This window comes from Chiloscyllium punctatum, chromosome 12 (genome assembly GCF_047496795.1).
Source record: "Chiloscyllium punctatum isolate Juve2018m chromosome 12, sChiPun1.3, whole genome shotgun sequence".
Taxonomy (NCBI): domain Eukaryota; kingdom Metazoa; phylum Chordata; class Chondrichthyes; order Orectolobiformes; family Hemiscylliidae; genus Chiloscyllium; species Chiloscyllium punctatum.
Window position 1 is genome coordinate 23,747,622 of NC_092750.1, and position 14,475 is coordinate 23,762,096.

A 14,475-nucleotide genomic window follows, 5' to 3' on the forward strand; every position below is an offset into this window, starting at 1 on the left:
CCATCCTTCAAGGTGGACATCAGGTCATAGACAGAGAACACAGGGGGCTAACACCTTCAACATATTGTCTAGCTTTCACCATTGTTAACAGCTAACCCGAGAATGCAACTTTTTAAAAAAATGGGTTTTGTGATTTTCACATGAAAGAAGTGAAACTATCACTGTATTCTAAAGATGAAAGGCTTAACAGACAATCAATTTTTCAATGTATAATTTCAGTTACATCACACTAAATCTTTGGTATAAATTCTGTGTTATGATCGAGCCCTCCACTATCACCTGATGAAGGAGTGTCGCTCCGAAAGCTAGTGTGCTTCCAATTAAACCTGTTGGACTATAACCTGGTGTGGTGATTTTTAACTTTGTACACCCCAGTCCAACACCGGCATCTCCAAATCATGGATATCTGTAACAGTAAGCTCAAAATTATATCTCTCTCTTTTCCCATTGTCGCCCATCTTTTCCTTTACCCACCAAACTTACCTCTAAAACCCCAGAAACATATATGTTGCAATTTGTTCTGCAATTCTTACTGTAGCAAGTGTCGGGGGAAAGTGAGAACTGCAGATGCTGGAGATCAGAGTCGAGAGTGTAGTGTTGGAAAAGCACAGCTGGACAGGCAGCATCAGAGGAGCAGGAGAATTAATGTTTCAGGCATAAGCCCATCATCAGGGTAGTCGCAAGTTTACATGGCAGTTTGTTTTTGCCATTTTGGATGAATTCATTGTATAGTTTGTATATTAAATAAGTCATAAATATTGATTTGTGCTCTTCTTTGCAAGTTTGAGAGAACTTTGGTGAAAAATTATTAAAACACTTTTAATAGTTTAAAATGGTTTAAGTGGAGACTCATGGGTATCTGCCTAAAAACATAATGTACTTTTTGTATATTATTAAATTCTGTGTTAGAATTTTGTATTACCTTGATGACAGATTTTGAATTGAAAAGAGCCTTAGTTTCAAGGAAATTTCTCCGGTCATTTGTAAGAAGCATTACATTTGAAGCTGTAGTATTCTGTAACATTTCAATTACTAAGAAATTATTTTAAAAATTCTTTATGGAATGCTCTAGTAAAGTATTCTTTAACCTTGACTCCTGAGGGATCTTTGATTGCTCAATCCCTATCTCACAACAGTTCAAGCTGGAGATGACTAGGTTTTTACCCATGGCAAGTCCAACTACTTTGTGGGTTCAGATTTTGTCAATGTCTCCAGAACTGGCCTTGACATCTGTTAATCTTGATGAATTTAATGTTTTTTTTCCTCCATGTATTCATGGAAATTCTGAATCAACAGGCACCTTGCAGCCTTTTGGTAACCTTGGCATAACCACTAAAAATGGTTTTGCTATATTTTCCTTTGTCATAATAACCTGCTGCAATTAAGTCTGCAAATAGAGTTGTGTGTTTTGGTACTGGTTTGAAGGAATTCTCCAGGGTGAGATCTTACTATCCCCTTGTACAGGCTTATTCGCCACATGGAGAAAGTTGCTCCTTCTCCTTTATTAAAGAAATAGTATTTGCTTTGAATTGAACTTTATGCAGGTATTTGCTTGATTAGACAACCAATTTTGGAGCACTCTATTTTGACAGATAAGCTTTTTTTTTTCTGTTTTACCCTGAATATGCAATATTTTCCAGATTCGCTATGGAAGGTGGGTAAGAGTTTCTCGTTCCAACATTCCACTTACAAACTGTGAATTGAGGTGAAGATCCCCTGTAATGATCAAAATATCTTTCTCCTATCTCATTTTTTTTTAAACAAAGAAAAGTCCTTACTGTAATGAGAGGATAACACACCTGTGGAATTCTCCACTCCTTAAGATTGTAGAGACCAAGTTGCTGAATATATTTGTAGACACTAAAGTCATCAAAGATATTGAATATGGCACTGAAATAGAGGAACAGCCATGATCAAATTGAAACTTGGATCCTACTCCACTCATCTTTTCTAATTTTCTGTGGTATTGCATCTCTATGCTCAATGTGTTATGAGGTGTGTATTATACTGCACTTGAATTTTGGAATTGATATGATGTGGCTGAATAGAATGTATTTTGTTGATTCTCCTGTTTATAGCAAAATTTCATTTTTATTTAATTTATTATACTTGACTCCTTTTTAGACCCACATTCCTTATTCTTATCTCCATGTTTTGAAGACTAATTGAAGCTGCAGGTGGAGGGAGCATAAAAGCAATTTCCTTTTTATCCCACATTCAAAATAGTAGCTTAAATTGGAATGCAAAATATGTTTACAGTTGTTTAATATTAATAGAAGTGAAATAAGAATAAAAGTTCTGCAGAAGTTGCTCATATGGATCTGAAGCAGATTTGATTTTGATTTATGGAGTTCTTAATGATATATTGATATTCATGTCTAATATTAGAAGGCTGAAAAGATTTGAGTCACAATCCCAGAATTCTCGTAAAGTACCATAAAACCCTCTTAATTCTGCAAGAACAGTCTTGTTATTTTGACCAGATTAAGTTCACCACAATATTCATTGTGTATCGAAAATTCTTTGCAAGTTAAGCAAGACATATTGAAAACATTATAATCAGCTGCTTTTATTTAGTTGAAGATAATCTTGGTCCAGATTTCTTCCAACTGACAATTTTCCTCCTTTTTTCTATCAGCATGGGGGCATTCACATGATCTGCAGCACCCAGGATTGCATTCAGATGGTCATTTTTCAGATTAGGCTGCAAATGTTTCTAGACTCTGTTATGGAAGGATGTCATCATGACTTGAGTAGATCTTGCTTGATCCACACATGCTCTTTTCTCTGTGCATCAACAAAGAGCAGGGAAGAGGACAAAAATATTTTTTCAAGTTTAGGATTTGTCGTGGTTGCACACTTGGCCAATTGGAATACATTAATGTTAGATTCCATTTCCACCAATTACTTTGCCAGAAGTCACATTGAATGCCTTATCTCCAAACATATCCCTATTTAAGAAAATAAGCAACAGACTTTCATAGCATCTCATGGGTATTTATATTTGCTTGCAGGTACCTTGGTATAATGGATATTTGTGTAAATGAATTAGTGTCCTTCATTAATTTGAATTAGTTATAACTGGGTAACCTTGGAAATGGTGCAAATAAGATTAATTGGCTTTTGACTGGTCATTTCAGTTTGTGGTGAGGAAAAAATTACTTCACTCAAAGTTGTAAATCCATGGAATTCTGTGTCCCAGAAATTTGTAGATGCTCCATTATTGAATACATTTGAAAACTTGTCTCTGAGGGAATCAGAATATTGGCAGCAGCCAAGAAGGTGGAATTGAAGCTCAAGTTCAGACATAACCATAGTGGTGGAAGGAGTTTGTCAGGCCAGCATGGTCTATTTCTAATTTTAATTTTTAAAATCCAAGACCTCTCAAGCTGTTTACTTGATTGGCTTTAAGCAGTCTGCTCGTTGCATCTGATTCAATCTTCTTAAAAAAAAAAATCCGCACAAAATACACATCTTAAAGCCATAATATTATCACAGCTTTGTGATCGAAAGTTACCCACAACTCAACATGAATCATAACATGTCTTCATTATTTTAATGGAAGAAAACCAAATTGCCAGACCAGCATAATTTTACTGCCTTTGTATTTGGGTTATTGGCTGTACAATTAATCCACCCATAATCGGGTAGAGATGGTATGCAAGTACAAAAGAAATTACGCAAGTTAGCAGTTTAATTTTATTTTAGACTTTTAGTTCAGTGCAATATGTATTTATACCACTAGGTGGAACCGTTTAATCTGACTTGTTCTCAACTTTTTGTAGAAGGTGTATTGAGCAAGACTTAATTTTAATAGTCCTTTGCTAAAAGGGTCTACTGCGTACCTCTGGTTACATCTCACTTCGTGGCATGTTATTGGAACCTGATTAAATATGGAAGTACATTAAATTCTTCACCGCTGCAAGACCTAGAAACGCATAATGATGGGAATGTGAAGCTGGAAGTTGCCTTCTGAAAAAAAATGTTAGTCTGCTGAATTTTACCTATGCTCTGGAGACAGGTTGGATGGTAGAAAGGGGTCAGATGGCATGTCTGACATCTTTCTGTTGCTTTGCCAGCAGGCGCTAAGATGGCAGATAAGCAACCTAACTGGAGCCTAACTTGAAGCACATAACTTGACGAACTATTGATGTTCTTGTTTATGTCAGGCATTGCGCCTGTGCCAGGCAGAGGAAGGGGGAGTATATTGTATGGGGAGACTGTATAGAAAAACAAATAGACCAGGCTCTTTGGGTGTCTGTGGAGAGTGAACTCCTCTTATTGGCATTTTCTGGCCATGGAGGGGCTTCCATAGCAGCAATAGCCTCCTCCCTCTTCAGTGCAGCCTGGTCATCAGAAGAGGAGTTTCAGTGGACAAGACAACTCAAACAACTACAAATCTCCTCCGCCCTCACCACAGGTACTGGTTATCAAAGTATCTGCAACCTCCGGGCTCAGTCCCAGCAATGCCCGTTATTTGTAGTGGCATTGCTGAACAACTGTTTTTCAGTTGGCTTGATAGCTCTTGAGTCAGGGCCACTGCCCTTTATGGAGACAGCATTCTCATCTATGGAGATAGAAGGCCAATGGCAGGAACTTAGATACTTGCCACCAGCAAAAGATTGTCCAAAATCCCATTGTCTGCTGATGCCTCAGTTGTAATAGTCAGCAGATATTTAAGGTGTAGAACTGAAAGTTGGAAGGTGAGGAAGCTCCTTTTAGTACACAAAAAGGATATTGAAAACAAAAGGGAAACTGGCATTTCCTTTGTAAAACAATCCCTCAGCATTCTTAATGAAATTTCTGTTTCTGCTGTAGAGAACTTAGTTGAAATCTATTTCAATATTCAGTGTAAATCAGTAGATACTATTTGATGTCACTTTTGACAACTCCTTCCATTGCTTTGCCGATAATTGGGAATAACCTGATAGGCAGTAAATGGCCAGGTTGAATCTGCCTTATGATTCATGGAATGAAATTTTGGTAAAAACTTTTGTATCCCTCCCCTCCGTTTGATTTGATTTTTGGAACTGAGTCCTGAGGGAGTGGTATATAATTTGACTTTAGGAACTTGACTTCATGTTTTATCATAAACGAATTATGTGTTTCTTGTCCTCAACTTGGGATTTAAGAGGAGAATTGCAATGAAGTTGTAGGTAATGCAGTTGGTAGGAAAGAGTGAAAGATGAATACTATATGATGTGTGAGCAGAAGCAAGCGATTCATCCCATTGAGTCTGCTCTTTCATTTAATAATATCTTGGCTGATCTGCAGTGGCCGGTATATTGGGTCCAAGTCGATGTGTTTGCAGCGGACAGCTGGAACTGACAACCGGAAGCGGCAGAGACAAACCACTATAAATGTCAGAGGAAACATCACAGGAGCGCTTTACAAGAGGCTCCCAAGCACTGAGGATGTCACCTAGACAGAGGACGAAACGTCTGCAACACAAATTTCCAGCTCGGCGAACGGAACCACAACAACGAGCACCAAGCTACAAATCTTCTCACAAACTCTTTCCCTTTTTGAATAACAGTGTTGCATTGGCACTTTCCAATCCGTCAGTATCGAAGGAGTTCTGAATTTTACTGGACTACAATGCAACGTTCTTGTTCAGGGGACCTATCAGAATTTTAGTCCTGTTAGTTTTCCTACTACTTTTTCCCATGCAGGGGCACAGTTGAACAATTGAAGGGAATTCACAAGTCTTGAACTATCTCATCTATCCAATCTTTGAAGCACCACCTGCCCTACATGTGACAGACTCTGTAAATTACATATTGGACTCACTTTACTGTCCTAGCACAGCATACAGGCTTGGACTAGTGTGGCAAGAAAGAGCTTTAAATTGAGGGGTGATAGATATAGGACAGATGTCAGAGGTAGTTTCTCTTCTCAGAGGGTAGTAGGGGCGTGGAGTGCCCTGCCTGCAACAGTGGTAGACTCCCAACTTTAAGGGCATTTAAATGGTCATTGGATAAACATATGGATGAAAATGGAATAGTGTAGGATAGATAGGCTTTACATTGGTTCCATAGGTCAGCGCAACATCAAGGCCTTTACTGCGCTGTAATGTTGTATGTTCTATGAACCTGAGTGAAACAAGTAGTCATCGATCTTGAAGGACTGCTTCAGAATAAGGAAAAAGATTTTTCAAATACAAAGATTAATTGGCATAGTTCTGACAGTGCCTCGAGTCATGGATTTACAAATTGGAAAGTGACAGAAATGAACTGTTACATGCAATTGCCTTAAACAACCAACAACGACTTATTTTTGTCAAATCATTGAACCATTGTGTTCTGAATCTGGTGCTTAGTGGTCACAATGTGTCTGTTGACACCATGTTCAAATCCAATGGTAATTCAGAACTAGAATTGAGTTACAAAATAGTCAAAAACCAAAAACATTTGGCTTCTATGTTAGTTCATAAAATCTCTGTCCAAAGAGAATGGTGCTGTTCCCTGAGGAATTGAGTTTTGGATTCAAATTCTTATTGCTTATCCGCTATTGTGTAGACTTGACTATCTGCTTGACTTTGTGCTTGTTTCTCCCCATCAGTTTAATCTTCAAATTTCTATTTTAAACAGGTTGAAACCCAAGTAATACCACGTTGCCATGAGTTTTTACTTCAGTTATGTTCACTGCAGTCTGTTATTTTTCAAAAAACAGTGGTACAATTTACCGTTGGAGAAGTGGGAATATAATCTTGCTTATAATGTGTTCATCACCAAAAATCATCATTGCACTGAGTTCAAACAATTATGGCTCAGGGCTATAGAAAGTATTCAACTTCAATTGATTTAACTGAGAAATGCTTCTATTACCCTAATTGAATCATTTAATCTGCTTTCACCATTTCTTCGTATAGGGTACCAGAATTTGTCAGAGAAAAGAGGTTTGGAAATTGGTTGAAGGATGCACGTGATTGGGCGATTTCTCGGAATAGGTACTGGGGAACTCCCATCCCTTTATGGGTTAGTGAAGACTTTGAGGAGGTGAGTAATTAAGTGAACCACCATAATCATATACCTGAAGAAAACAAAAAAATAAGTTCCCAGTGATCTTAACATGTTTCTAAGGTACTTTAAAATAAATGAATTGTAACTGCAAATTTCCTGATGATCATGTCAATTTGACCAAGCTGAAGTCTGATTTTGATAGCAGTATGCATAAGTGTTGTATGCAAGTAACCCTTCTTTTCTCTTTACCCCATCTTCAGTTTCTAATTTAGGTGACCCTGTGTAGCTATATAGCAGCATCTTTTTTTTTTATAAAGGGGAGGGAAGTAAGTAGGGGAATCCTCATTGTGCAATTTTCAGGCAGCTGCTGATGTTATATTATTAAAGGCTAAGTGGACCTGTCTGTCCTGTTGGAAACTAGTAACGTCTGACTTGGCAATACCAACATTGAAAATAAAAATGGGGATAGATTTGATGCAAATTATCCCAAAAGAATACCCTGCTGCAACCATGTAATCTCCTGAATGATGTAAAATATTCAGACAGGTTACCGTAAGACCATTAAAAAATAGGAAAAAGAGCAGGCTATTCAGCCTCTCAAGCCTGCTCCATCATTCAATGTGATCATGGCTGATCCAATGACTTTGTTCAAGTCCACTTCCCTGTCCTTTCCACATTATCTTTGATTCTCTTATTCTTTAAGAATCTATCTAACTCAGCTTTAAAATGCACAAAGAACTTGTCCAACAGCTCTCTGTGTCAAGACGTTCCATAGACTCTCGACCTTTTGAGCGAAGAAATTCCTCCTCATCTTGATCTTAAATTGGTGCCTCTTTATTCTGAGACCATGCACTCTGGACCTAGATTCTCCTTTGAGTGGAAACATCCTCTCAGCATTTACCCTGTGAAGACCCTTATGATTCTGATATGTTTCAATCAGATCAGCTCTCATTCTTCTAAACTCTCGAGACGAGAGTTCCAACCTATTCAGCCTTTGCTCGTAAAATGGTGCTTCCATACCAGGGCAGCTCACACCTTAAATGCATTATTTAGGCCGACATGACACCAAGTTCACTTGGGAATGTAATTTTTTTTAAAAGAGAAGTTCTGCAATTTACATATGAAAGAACTGAAACCAACATGTTCATTCTAAAAGATGAGAGACTTAACAAACAATCCAGGTCTTTTTCAATATATAATTTCAGTTACATCACACTGTAAATTTTTGCTATAAATTCTGTGTCTTATGATCTTATACTCCACAACTATCTGATGAAGGAGCAGTGCTCCGAAAGCCGGTGCTTCCAAATAAACCTGGTGTTGTGTGATTTTTAACTCCTTACCAGAAATTATCCGAAGGAGCCTTCTTTAAACTGCTGCCAGTGAAATGATGTCTTCAACAAAGGGAATCATAATTGCTCACCATACACTAGATGGAGTCACACCAGCACCTTGTACAGTTGCAGTAAGACTTCCCTAATCTTACACTCCAACTCTCTTGAAATAAGGCCAGCATTGCATTAGCCTTGCTCGTTGCCTGCTGCACCTATGTGTTAGCTTTCTGTATTTTGTGCACAAGTATCCTTAAGTCCCTTTGTGTTTGCAGCTTCCTGCATTTTTTCTTCATTTAAATAATATTCTGTCCTTTTGTTCTCCTTTCCAAAATAAGCAACTTCACATTTTCCCACATTATAATCCATTTGCCAACTTTTTGCCCACTTATCTAACCTATCACACTGTGAACTGTATCCCCCTCTCTCATAATCTACCTTTCCTCCTATTTTTGGTTGTCTGCAAATTTGGCGATAGAGTATTCACTTCCTTCCTCCAAGTCATTAATACTAACAGAACACTTGAAAAATCTTGAGGTCAATTAGAGTCATGATGATTTTGTAAATAGCAAATCATGTTTAAGTAATTTATTAGACTTGTTTGAGTATGTAACAAACAGCGTAGATAAAGGAGACCCAGTAGGGATTGCCAGAAGGTACTTGACAAGGTACCACATCAAGGTTTTTACAACCTAAGTGTTTGTGATATTGGTGTAATCTGTCAGCAAGGATAAAAGGTTGGTTCGCTAATAGAAAGTTGAGGATTGGTATAAATAGGTCATGTTCAGGATGGCAGGAGCCATGATTGTACATGATAACAGTGTAGGCAAAAGAGGTCAATTGGCTTTCTTCTGCACCTAATTTGTGTAATAATCATCTGTTGTTATTTTTGTATACTTCTCGATGTGGGTTGAAATGGGACAGGGAATGTATTTTTTTAAAAAAACAAGGATTGTTTAAGCAATCACAGCACTTGCAGGTTACTGACACTTAATGGAAGTGTTGTTTACATTGCTGTTCATGCAAGCAGTGGGTTGAAGGCTAATGCAAGCAAGTTGCAGCTGTGGAATTTATACGATGGGAGATTTGGCCAACAGCAGGTAGTTGTTTAAGTTTGATTTATTTTTGTCGCATAGACTGAGATACAGTGAAAACTGTTGTTTTGTGTGCGATATAGGCAGATCATAGCATACAAAGTGCATCACAGAACAGAATACAGAGTATTGTGTTACAGCTGCAGAGAAGGGGCAGAGAGAGAACAAAATTAATATTTGAGAAGCCTATTCAAAAGTCTGATAACAGTGGGCAAGAAGCTGTTCTTGAATCTGCTTGTACATGTATTCAAACTTGTTTGGCTTCTGCCTGATGGTAGAGGGTGGAAGAGAGTATAACCAAGGTGGGACGGGTCTTTGATTGTGTTGGTTGCTTTCCCAAGGCAGCAGGAAGTGTAGATGGAGTCAGTGGATGGAAAGCTGGTTGGCATGATGACTTGGCTGCATTCACAACTCTGTAGTTTCTTACGGTCTTGGGAAGAACAGTTGGCCTACCATTCTGTGATGCATCCAGGTATGATGCCTTCTATGATGCAACTATAAAAATTAGTAAGAGATTTTGTGGGCATGCTGAATTTCTTAGCCTCCCGAGGAAGTAGAGGCATTATTGCGCCTTCCTGACTGTCACGTGGACAAGGACAAATTGTTAGCGATCATCCCTCCCAGGAACTTGATGCTCTTGACCATCTCAACCTCTGTTCTATTGATGCAGACAGGGCATGTGCTCCAATCTGCTTCCTGAAGTCTCGTCCTTGTTTGAGATCCAACCTACAATAGTGGTGCCATCAGCAAGCTTGTAAATGGAGTTGGGGTGGAATTTGGCAACTCATTTGTGAGTATAAGGAGTATAGTTGGGTGCTAAGTATGTAGGTTTGTGGGCACTGGTCTTGAGGATTATCATGGAGGAGGTGTTGTCACCAATTCTTACTGATTGCAGCCTATGGATCAGGAAGCCAAGGATCCAGTGACAGGCGGGAGAATTTGGAGATAAGTTGTTTGTAATTATGGTGTTGAAGGCAGGGCTGTAGTCAATAAGTAGGAGCCTGATAGAAGTATGCTTGATATCTAGATGTTCCAGAGATGAGTGAAGGGCCAGGGAGATGGTACCTGCCATGGACCTGATTGGAGTATGGAAGGATGTTTAGTTGTTGATGACAAAGACCTTCTGCCTGTCAATAATGATGTAATTGACTCTCAGATAGCTGGACAGCTTGTGGAAATGAGCAATATAACCAAAAGCCTTAAGACCTCCAGAAGAAGGTTCTTCTCTCTGGAGTAAAAACCACCAAATCCTTGAGGGATGTTGAGTCAACCTTTCCTCATCAGTTGCTGTAAGCTGTGGCTTTTAACCAATAAGTCAGCGACTTTAGAAGTTATGAACCTGTTGCTCTGTGCTTCCTGCAAATGGGAAATGCCTAGAGAAGAGAGATTGAAGAGTAGAAAGCCTGGTGACTGGAAAAAATTGTCTCAGTGAACCCCGTGGATAGAGACAATTAAACTGTCATCTCAGTTTTCCCTGCCACTCAGGATATCTTTTTTTTCCGTCTGACTGTGTATGTGTAGGGGAAGATTTTCAAGGGGTTTAGAGTTTTAACCAGTAGAGTTCTATGCTGTCAGTTTTACCAGCAGCTGAAATTGATTTATTTTTAATAAATGGTCATTCTTGTTAAGAACAAAAACCTGGTCTATGCTTTCATTTAAAAAGAACTGGGTCAAAATTACAAGTAAATTGAGGAATTTTGCATAATTTGATAACATTTTTGACTTTTGCGATGACTCCGAAATAGCTGAGCTTGATTTGTAGTGCACTACCCAGTGAGGCGTGATATTTGCATGTGTGTTCTTTACATGAACTGCACTAGAATCCTGACTGTTTACTGTTGAATCTGAATTGCAATCTAGCTCAAGGTGATATCATGAAATTCTCGATGTAATCTGTGAAAAAAACTCCCAAAATAAAACCTTGAGCAGCCTGAAGCTAAATCCCGACAGTCAGAGGGCCACAACTGAAAAAAATCTTTCATGCCCACTGCAGAGTGGAACATTTACAGAAACTGCTCTGCTTGCCATATTTTTCTGATTTAGCTGGTGAAATTGTCTTTTGTAATTTTGCCTTTTCACTTTGTTTCTCCCTACGCCTGTCTCCACACCCAGAACAGAGAATATATCAAAATTCTGATTAAAACTTTAATCTGGTGCTAATCAACAAATCAAGATGCTAGATTTATGCTTCAAATTTGAAAATTATTTTTAATTTGCAGAGGGACATATTTCACTGGGGACTAAACTAAAGCATATTTTTAATTAATTACAGCCACTATTCAACACAATGTGTAACGATGCAATAATTTAGAGCTGCAAGATTGGAACAAAATCATTCTTTTGTCGTAGATTCAGTAATTTGGAGCCATAGAAGTCTATGGTATTCCAAAGCAATGTTTCTGATTGACCACCGAGCTGAGTTTCCTTGTTGAGATGAAAGGAGTGTAGATGTCATTGGGCGCCTTGCCAATATGCCATAATAATAAGTTTTATAATTTTACCCAGTTGGTTGTATTTCAACAGTATGTCTATATATATTTTGAACATTGGCTATTGCTAGCACCCAAGTGAGTTCTCTATTCAAGTCAAAGATTGTTGTGCACTCACCATAATAAAGCAAAGAGAATATAAAGATGAATGATTCATTTACATATTCCTGCATATGATAGTTTCTGAGGTAAGAAAAAACAAATTGATGAATGTCGTTTGTATTATATTGATGCATCTTACCATAAAGTTTATATCTGGATTATATGCCAACTGGGTTTCCCTGCTTGTTGCCATTCTGTGCGATTATACTTAGTCAGAATTGCTTCATTCAAATTGCTTCTGTTGATTATTGTCATAATATTTTTGGTGTACAGGAATGCTCTGTCAAGAAAAATATTATTCTTTTGTCAGGTGGTATGTGTGGGATCAGTGGCAGAATTGGAGGAGCTGAGTGGAATTAAAGTTGAAGACCTTCATCGTGAAAGGTGACGCTTCTTTTTAAATGTGTATATTATAGATGTTTGTTAATTTTGTTATGCTTTTTTTCATTTGCCTAATCAGATGGTTAACTTGGACTCCAAAACATAAATGTGTTGAGGTGAACTTTGGTTAGTAGTATCAAATTGTAATTGGATTAGTATGACGTGTTGTCTGACCAGATTGAATGCACTCTTGGCTCAGTCAAAAGTTGAGAATTGAAGTCCCAGTCCAGAGTCAGGAGCACAAGTCATGTTCTCCATGATTGAGCTTGTAGCACTGTCGCTGCTGAGTCAGAGATTTGTAGGTTTAAGATACACTCAGAGGTTTGAAGGCTTGTGGAACAGAAAATAAGCAGGAGCTTGAGGATCTGCTGATGTATCGGTCATAGCATTGTTTGGAACAGGCTTCAAACAGTTATCCTCACCATAATCCTTACCCTCAAATGAAAGCAAGATATCCCATGGCACTATTTTGATGATGAGCAGGGCAGTGATCCCTCGTGTTGTACAAATAATTATTCCTCCAGCAACATCAAAAGGATAAACTGTTTAATTGTTATTACATTGCTTCTTGTTGTTCCTTGTGTGCTAATTGACTGCCATATTTCCCTGTAGTGACTGAATTTCAAAGTAATTTCTGAATTGTAAATTACACTGGAAAGTTGATGAAAAGAACTGTCTAAGTGCAATATTGTCTTCAGTTCACAAATTACCATGTATCATCTGAAGAAGTTCGTACTTTATACATTGATTTTGGCTTTCTAATTTGATTAGACCTCAAACTATGTGCTGTAAATAGAATAGCCAGCAACAGCAATTTTATATCAAACTTTGAATATATCAAATGTTAGGGCATAAGCAATTGTCCAATAATCATTATATCTACTACTGGATGTTACTTGGGTTGTGCACCATATCTTTGCTTGAAACAGAAAATTGCAATCTTGTTTTGCACAGATTAATGTAAATAGATTTATTTGCAGATAAAACAATCCACTTGAACTGTTAGATATAGCAAAATACTGGTGTGAAGATAGAATCCATCAAACCATGGTGTAAATTGCCCTTTCAGAATGCCAAGATCATAAGAATAGTAGTAGGCCATTGGCACATTGATCTGCTCTGCCATTTATGAAAATCATGACGGATTTGATGGTGGCCTTAATTTTATTTTCCTATCTTGCCTTATAACATTGCTTCTCCTTCATTTCTATCTCCAAATCACTCCTTTTTTTTTTACTTGAAATTTCATCTTGCCATATCATCCTACACCCACAGAACAACCTCTTCATGGTTATTCATAGTATTTTTACATAGGCATTTTCTACTGTACTTGTGAATGTAGGTAATCACGCTAGATATGTACAAACAAGGAGAGAAGCATGTCTGGAAAATTGGAACTAAATCACATCAGTTCTCCCTGCCATTACAAAATCTGTGGCCTTCATTTCAAATGTATGATGTTGTGCAAGATTGAGTGGTAACAAAACACGTTGTGGCACTCACCTGTTTGAGTCATGTCTTGCTCATACAATAATTAGGTGGTGATATACATTAGACTATCATAACAAACAGACAAAATAATATAAACTCAACATGTATCTGTGGAGAAACAAGCTATCATAACTTTCTCTTCCATGTCCAACATTTTCTCTGGATAAAAATGCAAGTTGGAAAAATGTGCAAAATACAATTTTATGTGTAAGCTGCAGATTAAAAATCGTTGTCGCATCAGCATTATTTGTGAATCTAAGTAAAATTACTCTATTGCCTAATTGTTGAGTGATAATATTGAAGGAGAAATTACAGACATGTTACATTATTGTTGCTGAACCATGCAGATCATGAGGATTCTGTCTTCAATACCCAGACGAGATGGTAACTGCCAACCCCATAATTTGAGGATCGTAACGTATATCCAAGCTCTTGGAACAGGAAGCAGGAATAGCATTGCATATTAATTGTTTTGAAACATATTTAAAAAACACTCCGTAAGCTTCGCCTTTGGCTTTGCTATATTACTGTAGTTGGTGAAATAGCTTATTGAATGTTCTATGTATATTCTGTGTCCATGTATTCAGAGTGAATGCTTGGGCTCAGATAATGAAGGTATGCTACC

At 37.8% G+C, this 14,475-nt stretch overlaps 1 protein-coding gene across 3 annotated transcripts in view; it reads left to right on the plus strand.

Moving 5' to 3' along the window:
* iars1 (isoleucyl-tRNA synthetase 1) overlaps positions 1–14,475 on the plus strand; it is a 206,698-nt gene that overhangs the window by 90,606 nt on the left and 101,617 nt on the right. For all 3 annotated transcript variants that reach the window (XM_072582128.1, XM_072582130.1, XM_072582129.1), the window contains exons 14-15: positions 6,872–6,998; positions 12,289–12,362. In XM_072582128.1, the coding sequence (XP_072438229.1) occupies positions 6,872–6,998; positions 12,289–12,362 (201 nt within the window). The remainder of the gene's footprint in view (positions 1–6,871; positions 6,999–12,288; positions 12,363–14,475) is intronic.